The 9,848-nt window shown below is 32.7% G+C and overlaps 1 protein-coding gene across 1 annotated transcript; it reads left to right on the top strand.

Moving 5' to 3' along the window:
• Positions 1 to 1,309: 1,309 nt before the first annotated feature.
• On the top strand, positions 1,310 to 6,779 carry TRIADDRAFT_62600 (uncharacterized protein; the record flags this gene model as incomplete). The annotated part of the gene is made up of 3 exons (XM_002118536.1): positions 1,310 to 2,220; positions 2,542 to 4,441; positions 4,641 to 6,779. The coding sequence occupies 3 exons, from the start codon at positions 1,310 to 1,312 to the stop codon at positions 6,777 to 6,779; spliced, it is 4,950 nt and encodes a 1,649-aa protein (XP_002118572.1).
• Positions 6,780 to 9,848: the final 3,069 nt, after the last annotated feature.

Genomic DNA, 9,848 nt, shown 5'->3' with positions numbered 1-9,848 from the left:
GCATGTTTTGACTTTAAAAAACTAACTAGTAAATGCTTATTTCTGATTTCTAATCAATTAAGAAACGCATTTCAGCAAGAAACTATCGTCAATATATTTTATTAATCAGAAAGGTTTAAATATTAAACTGATTAATTAAGTGTCGAAAATCGACATAAATTTCCCGGAAAAAGTTCTCATTTACTCGTAGCGATAATCGCTTAAGTACGGTTATTTATTAATTTCTTTTGCTAACAATACAGTTCATGACTGTAAATTATCTCCAGCTAAACTCTCATATCGTAACATAACGGTATACTTTGTTATAGCACTTTTCCTACTAACTTTTATAGCGAATACAATCGATAAATTCAAACCCATCTCATTAACATGTCGCTTTATTATTCCTTCAAGAAAGCTGCAAGGTTTTTCATCTTTTATGTTCCAAGACTATTATTGCGTCAAATATAATCATTAAATATTTTAATATGATGAAACCTAATGTTTACATTGTTGTCGTATCTATTGTAGTATATTGGTACAGTAACATTACATACGAACATAATATCTATCAACGACACGCTGATTTTAGTTCCTTTAGTTACAGTATTTTATTTTCTCCGTTAGCAAAACTTCCGCATTCCTTCATCTTGTTATATTAAATGTATATTTAACCATTTATAAACCACGGTCACGTAATAAGAGGTGTAACTTGTTATTATGTTTTTATATCAGTTTTTATTTACAACAAATATTCCGTTAATCAATGCAAACCCATCTTATTAATCGATGCTTAATTACTTATTCAAACAGGTCGCAGGGTTTCTTGGTCATTTATATTGCAAGATTATTATTATATAAAAATCGAATCTCCTTTATCGTCATTGAATACGATGAGAACGAACCTACTTATTGCCTGCCTTCTTATGTAAATGATTTACTAACATTATCAACAAGAAATCAATAATTTGTGCTGCTTTCTTTCATTGTAAAGCTTTCATATTCCATCGTCTTTTATACTAAACGTGCAAATAAGAAAATCGAATCGCCATTGTGCTTATTCAATTCGATGAGAACGCAGGTTCACATTGTCTACATGTATAAATCGGAAACCAATTTTATTAAATATAATTCGTGAATTAAGATACATTCTCTTGTTGCAAAGCTTCCGCATTCCTTCATCTTTTGTATTGAATATCCGTCGTATTAGTCATATAAAACTAAAAATTATCAAAATATAGCACTCGTGCATTGAAAGAACAGCGTAAGACAATTTGCGCATATAAGCGCAACATATCTGCATGAATGTAAAAAATTGAAAATTGTAGTTATGGAAGATGATAGCGGATTTCGATCGTTAGATAGCTCAATAAATGAGACTGGAATACGATCTAACGAAAATCTTCGTGAAAGTGATTACGAAAAATTGAAACCAGATGGCTTGCGAAAAACTAAGCATGGTATAGACTTTCAGCTGGCTTTACAAATTTTAGTGGCGAATCGAGCTAATTCAGACAATTGTAAGTTTATCATGTCTAGCGAAGCAAAAGAGGCTCACAATCTCGATGATTTAGTAATAGACTATGGCCATAGAATTATATTTGTACAAGCTAAGCATGCGGCAGAAACAGTCGATACTGATAGCCATTCATCGAATACTGCAAGTACTAGTAAAGATTCGAAAAGGAAAGGAGTCGCTAGTAAATCCTATTCAAAGAAAGACTTTTTCTTAAAAAATGATCAAAATGTCCGTTTAGCTGATTTTTTTGATACATGGATGAAATTGAAATCGAAAAAGGAGCCATGGAATAATATATTATCAGCTAATATAAAAGATATTCGATGCATGCTCTTTACCAATCGAAATATAGAAGATGGTGACGAGTATTTAGATGACGCAGATGTTGACCCAGATGACGAATTTACATTTGAAGATTTTAATACGAAAACCAAGAAATTTAAACAAGGAGAAACTAGAGAAGAATTTAAGCGATCAATACAAGCATATTCAGAGACAGCTAAGAAATATTCGAACATCGTCATAGACTGTGATCCCGAAAGAAATAAACTTATAATTCCAAAAGATGAAAATTTAAAGAAAAGGCCTAGAGTCGATGAAGAAGCAGCAATCAAAGAAGCTGCTCTCAAATTGAGCAAAAAATTGATGAACGTAAACAAGAATAGTAAAGAGATTAGACTTGCTCCTCCTGATATTTCTTTTAAAGCTTTGGCTTTGGTTAAGTTAGCCATTAGTGATAAATCATTCAGGAATCTTTTGATACCGCATATGGATAAAAAATTAAATAATCCAGGGGAAATATTCGATCAATTTAAAAAAAAATTATTAAAAATAATAAAGATAAACTGAATTGTTCAGCAATTTTATGTAATGCTATGGAAGATGAGATTAATCAATTCCTCGATGAATTTATATTTAAATATGAACAGCCCAATTGCTCACAGTTAGAGGATCTAATTTTGAAAGAGCTTGGATTTCACACTAATATTGGCCAGCAAGAAGTATTCTATGCAGTACATAAGACCATGAATACAATGGTTTAGCAGCCTTAAAACCACTTACATTACTGCGGAAGTTTTTAAAAAAGCAATCAATGTGCATTTTAGTAATGCACTTCGATATCACTTTCTCTCTCACACAAAGAATTATATGGAAAAGTTTAAACAATATCCAGCAATAGACAATTTAAAGGTACAAGGTTTGCTGAACTTTTTAGAAGATACTGGTAAGCCGCCTTTCATTGCCTTGGTTACCGGTATTGGAATTAAGGCGAGAGTTTATCAGACAGTAAAATCTTACACTCAAGAAAAAATCAAGGACGATGAATGGATTTTTGTCGAAATCGATAAACTTTCGGTAGAAGAATTAGACCTTATACCGAAGATTCTTAAAGGAAATCTTACAAAATTTATAATTATAGATTGTCTAGCTGGCTCGAAGAGCACACTATCTCAACTTTTACAACCTATTGTGAAAGAGGCAAATGATAGCAAGAAAAAACTAGTGTTGCTCTTGAAGGATAAGCAGAAGCGCGATTTAGATATTTTATTACATACTGACGATGATAACAACGATAATACTTTAAGCTTGCCAGAATCAATGGCGCTACCTTCAGGAAAAAATGATCAAACAACAGTAGAAGGTAATCAAAATCTTGAAGAAGGTGGAAGCACGAGTATAAACATTAAAGGGCTTTCAGGGAATCAAATTAAATCTATATATAAAACTGATGAAAATAAATATATTGATCTGGGCGGTAAATTTTATCAGCTTTCAAGATTCATCGAGGATACCTCATGCGATTTATCTTCGTTACTATCAGACTTAGATAATATGGGTACAATTCGAAAAAGATTGAACGAGAAAAGACCGGAAAGTAAGATGGAACTAAAGAAGAATATTTACGTACCCAATGATGTGATTGAAGGTGTACCGATTTACGATTTAGAAAACTTACTCACGAAAGTGACAGCTACACTCTTTCTATTCAAAAATAACATTAGCAAAGAGCAGTTAGAGAAGAAATGCAGTACATGGTTTAATATAAATTGCAAAGGTAAACTTCAATCCGACGAGAAAATTGGATTTCAATCCTATGCGAAAATAATACAGGAAACAGATTCGTCAAAACTGAAGAACGTAAGGTATATTTTATTACGAAATATATCGGATACTGATTTTTCTAACAACAAAATTCAAGGTAAGCAATTAATCTGCATCGGAGACTCTGAAAGTCTTAAAGAAAAAAATATTATCTACATAAAGCTGAAGTGCCGGGATAGTACATGTAGCAGTGTAACTATCGAAGACAATCCTAACAAGTTAAAACTGCACAGACCATTGGACTACGACTTTAAAGAAAATTCGGGAAAATCAGCCAATTCCGATAAAGACATGTTCAAGTTTAATAACTTTTCAATATTATTAGCAGATGCTGGCCATGGTAAAACTGCTTTTTGCTTGAATGAAAGATATAAATGGAAGGAGTACGAAGATGAAATTAGCTGGAGGATTTTTATTAGTTTACCTAAAATTCAGCTATCATCAACTCCAAACCTGTTTTCCATTTTTACTACTGCGGCAACAGGACATGAATGGGAAAATTGGCAATTGGAAATTCTACAAGAAGATATGAAAAAGACAGGTAAAGTTTTTTTGCTGCTTGATGCCTTTGATGAAATGAAAGACCAGGATCAAATTGATAATTTACGGTTATGGCTTGACATCATTCCATCATCAACATCTATCTTGATAACTACGAGACCTTATGCGATTAAAGACATCGAGCTACCCAAATTTCATCAATTGGTAAAATATTTTCGATTACAACAATATAATAAACCGCAGCTTAAAACATATATCAAGAGATATATAGAGAAGATTTGGAATGAAGAGAATAATGATAAAGGATTGCAGCCAAATCAAAATGAAATTGTCAATGCAGTGTGGAAAAATTTAAAAAGGAACAAAAAAAGTCACATCAACTATAGGTATCCCTCTAGAAAGCTATATTTACTGCGAAACTATGGAAAATCAATTTCGTGAGTGGTCTCGTAAATCGCCTAATTTACAGAATATGACATCTATTCTGAGTAGTCATAATTCATATAGTACTGTAAAACTTTTCCAACAATTTTTCAAGGAAAAGCTTACAATATATTTTGAAAAATACCTTCCATGTGACACTATTTCAACTAAAACACGATCTACTTATACGCTTGTATTGGGAACTGCCTTTACAAATACATTATTAGCACAAGCTTTTAAGCAAGTTTCTACTTTGAATGATGATGTTATTAGTAATCTTTTCGATAAAATCCAAAATGTAAATGAAACAACCGAGGAATTACCAAACACAGGCTTTGTGTTAAATGCTGATAATTTAGAGCAAAATCTTCAATTTCTTCATGACACATATAAAGACTACCTCGCTGCAGTATTTTTCATCAAAGATATTCTGCTTACAGATTATTTTCCTGACACAATTAAACAGTGGATAAAAAAGTGTTTATATCATCCTAATTACAGATTGTTCTTCAGGTTTGCTGCGCAAGTGAGTATTGATAAAGAATCGATAATACCAAAACTTGATGAAAAACGAAAAGTCGTTATACTGAGGTTGTGGGAGCTAATAACTGAAAAGATTGATATTATGGGAGCGGGTTCCCGTAAACTATTCCACGATTGCTTATACGAATATACGAAAGAACAAATTGAACAGTTAAAATCCTATTTAGCGGAAAATGAATGGGCGACTGAACTTATAAAATATATCAATGAATATCAAACGAATTATATCGAAGATAGTCAAGGAAGTAGTCAAAATAGCGAGGAAGAAACTGAAAACGAAGAAGTCACAGAATTATCGCTACAGCTGTATAACAGTAATATAACTCCGGTGAACCAGAAAAAAGAGACGGAAACAACTGGCTTTACAGATACAAGTATAGATATTGAAAGCCTACACGATAAAAATTTTGTTTATTCTTACACATTACATAAATTAACGCTATGCAAAGCAGAAGATTTTACTTCGAAGTTTGAAATAGTTATTAAAGAACACGAAGGAAATCCTGACTATTGGGATATCGATGGTGGCTTTGTAGCTATGGCATTACTGGGTGAGGCTTTTACGCAAACTCTAGCAAATTATTTTATAGCCAGAGTAGATTCGAATCCGAGTTGGCGATTTAAGAATGCATTTTGGGCCATTGACTCTTTGTATGATACACTGCATAGGCTAGTTACACCAGATAGAGAAATAGAAGCCATGAACGCATGCCTTAGCGTTATTCCATATTTCATAAAGCATTTCAATACTATAGAAGATGATGATCAATTATGTAAACAAGTGAGAAAACTTCTGCGAAGAGCACAGAATAATATTTTTCAGAACTTCTTTCAGTTGAAAACTAAAGTTTCCGATATGCACCGGCTACATTCCAAAGATTTATTAAGTATTTTGCTATCAAGAAACGAGCTGATAAACGAATTTGGAGCTACAATCCTGCAAGCGCTATTCTGGATAGCTTCGGAATTAGAATTTGCAGTCACAGAAGAAGAGAATGATAAAAGATTATTTTCATTTTTAAAGAAAAAATTTTTTCATTTAAGCTTAGAAATACCTAAGGACGACAATGATAGGATAGCAAGTATTTTTGACATACTACAAAATTTCCTATTAGAAAAGCTGAGTAAAGAATCTAGCAATAAGCAGAAAGTGCTGGGTGAGAAAGAAAAGTGGCAATTTTTAGGTAACTCCCATGAGGAAAAAATAGAGGACTTCACTTTTCGGTTACTACGCGATGTTCAGAAAGGACATGCACACTTTAAATGGATTAAAGAGTTCCTTTCTGATGGCGAAAAGACAGCGAAATTATACAAAATTTTGCATCGACACAAATTAATAACAGAAGAAATTGCTAATCAGCTATTAATACATTGTGAATTATATATAACTGAAGGTAGAAAGCTCGATAGATGGCCTGCTGATGGCGGTATACAAGCTGTAGCCTATGTAGGGAAATTTTTTAATGAAAGATTCTCTAATTTCCTAGTTGCTCGTGCGAAAATGTGGTATAGCTTTCGTAAAAATCAACGACGCAGTAACCTTTTACTAGCTATCAGGGCCTTACAAAAGATTGAAAAAACTCTGCATGATAGCTCAGATATCGACGATTCCCATCAGACAGCTCTAGAATCTTTAAGTAAATGTCGAGATAAACTTCCCAACTTAGATAAAGTTACAGAAAGAGAATTAGAGTTTATAATGCCCTTTTAGTTATCTCTAAAATGTAATCATGCATTATAAATCCATACAAAGATTTAATTCATTAAATAGCGAATGATTTACTGTAACACCGTATTGGTCCGTTGATATGATAAAGTAATCAACCTTCACTTAAAATTGACTGATATCCAGTAAAAATTGAATTACTTTGATGCCGTACCTTCTATTGGCCCTAACAAGAAACTTAGTATTAGATAGTAGATTATTAGCCATGTTAAATATGATGTACGGTATACTTTAATAGCTTTCTACATTTATAATAGGCCTTATTTACAGTTAGTAGCTTATAACCCTAGACTGTAACAGAAGCCTTTATGTTAGGTAAAGATAGACTGGATATGGTAGAGTGTATTGAGTCACTATTCTTGCTAGAAGCCAAAATAGATATGTACCTCCTATACTAGGATACGGTTAGTTCTTAATACTTTGGCTGATAAAATTAAGTCTACTTAAATACTGTAGCAGTTACCATATTGGACTAGGTTATACACAGTCTGCTGTAAAATGGTGTTTTACTAATAGGCTAGTAGTGTTTGACCGTTTATATGTTATACGTAAAGAATCATTTTTCTATGTAGTCGATATGGTGATATTTATCAGTTAATTCCATGTTATTTTTTTAAATATAATTAAACTACATTTAAAAAATCTTCAGCTAGCCGTTTCTTTACTGAGACATTAAATAAAAATACTACAACGCTAAACTGTTGGACTGATTCTTTTGCTAACTGTAAGAATTTATAGTCGGGATTGTACGTTTTAGAATCGTTTTCAAGTTTGTGCTTAAACCTCTTGTCTAAACGATATGATTTAGAAATTTCTCAGTTTACTCACGCTAATCCCCTGTAGTACATCCCCAATGTATCTAACACTGAGATTGTTAAATTGTACGAAAATAGATAAATTGTATATGAGACTACAAATTTGTATACAGTATATGTCAACTCGTAAGAGATAGTCTAGGGATAGTCTAGAGATAGTCTTTAGCAGTGGTTAGACGAACCTAACTTACGAAATTAAGTGAAATTGACAAGAAACTGTATTTCTTATTTTATTTATGAGAAGGCACTGTATCACATGCCTGAACAAATTGTAATAGATCAAGAAAGAGAGAGAGTTACCTTTGAATATCTAGATTGATCATTATCGCTATCGCGTATGCTAATGTTACTACCAAACCTTGTATTTTTTAGAATCATTTTCACGTAAGTGCTTAGACCTCTGTTCAACTGATTCAGAAATTTCACATTTTACTCAGTCCATCGCCCTAGTACGTATGTTGTAATAGATTGAGAGGGCGAATAAATCTGGTATATCTGAGTTGATTCTTGTCGGAATTTCGTATGCTACTGTAAACAGAAATGTATTTTTTAGAATCTATTTCAACTTAACACCTAAGCCCCTAGAGCAACTCATTCAGAAATTTCACAGTTTACTTACTCCATCGCCCTAGTATATCGTAATAGATTGAGAAAGTCAGTTATCTTGATGTTTGAATGTGTTATTTCACTGTCGAGTATGTCTTTGTAATCAAATTGTACTTTTAGAATTATATTTTCTAGACAGTGCCTAAACCTTGAGCGCAGCGAATTCAGAAATTCCACAATTTACTCAATCAATCGTTCTAGTATAGTATATTGCAACAGGTTAGAAGAGCGAGTAACCTCGAACATCTACGTTGATTCTAATCGGAATCTCGCTTGTTAAAGCAGTCAGAATTGTATTTTTAGATTATATTTCTCAATTGAATGCCTAAGCTCCAGGTTCAGTGTTATGAATTAGAAATTCTCAGTTTACTCTCTTAATTACTGTAATATATTGTAACAGATAGAGATAGCACATTATCTTAAATGTCTAAGCTGATTCTTGTTAGAATCTAGTATACTAAAGCCGTTTGGATTGTACTTTTAAGCCATTTGCAATAATACTTAAAATACTAGTTAGGTAATTTCGAAATTTTACAGTTTACTGACTCTATTGCCTTTGTAAATTGTAATAGATTAAGAAAGCGAGTATCCCGTAATAACTGAGTTGATTCTTTATTACAATCGCCCATACTAATGCAACTGGGATTGTATGTATTTTAACCGTCATCAGGTTCGCGGTTTAACCGTTATTTCAAGTAATTTAGAAATTATTCAGTTTACTTAACCCATTGCTCAATTATAAAATCATAGACTGAGTAACATAAGTCCTCGTTTAATCCAGGTAAGATCTATTTCACATTTTAGCTGCTCTTTGTTATAACTTCATAGGCTGATGTACTACAGTCGAAAGGAACAACATCTATTGGCTTCGTAACGCAGTCAACACACTTCTTCTCTATTCTAAAATATCGACACTTTCGTGGTCTTCCAATATGTGCGCCATTACGGAGAGTTTTTGACGTAGCTTACACTAATGACTAGCTTCTAAACTAAGAACTTAGATAAAAGATTAGAAAATCATATCGTACGAAATCTGTAGCTTAAAATAGGTATTCTATAAAGTTATTAGCCACGAAGCGATCGAGAATGAGACTTCTACACAACGTGATTACCCGCATGTAGAACACTGATTTTCGAAATCTTACAGCTAATAAAATCTGCTCAAACATTCAATTTTGGGGAAATGAAACCCCTACATGTTCCCTGTAAGACGCTCTTTTGCTAGCAATTTACCCTTTATCAATGTAATTGTATTCGCTAAAAGGTTAAATGATATTCTGATTACTAAGATCGAGTAATGAGATTTAAACTTCTATTAGAAATTTAATACCCGTTATTGAGTTACCGGTCACTAGACTGCATGTCAGCACTTGAGCAGAGAATTAAAATAGGCCTACTCGTAAATCTGCTATAAAACACTGACGATTATTAATACCCTAAAGTTGGAAATTTGACAAAACTGTCGATCATTTACAAGCGATGTCTCGTGTATTATTAAGCCTCTTGAATAGATGAATACGTTCTTGCTACAATGACCAATATTGGCTTGTTGCAATGTTTTCAAGTTAGTGGTTAGATTACTAGTTCTAATGATTCAGCAGTTTCAGTTTACTTAATCCGCTACTACGGTACC

This window comes from Trichoplax adhaerens, genomic scaffold, assembly GCF_000150275.1.
Source record: "Trichoplax adhaerens TRIADscaffold_177 genomic scaffold, whole genome shotgun sequence".
NCBI lineage: Eukaryota > Metazoa > Placozoa > Uniplacotomia > Trichoplacea > Trichoplacidae > Trichoplax > Trichoplax adhaerens.
This window is presented reverse-complemented; position numbering and strand designations above follow the sequence as displayed.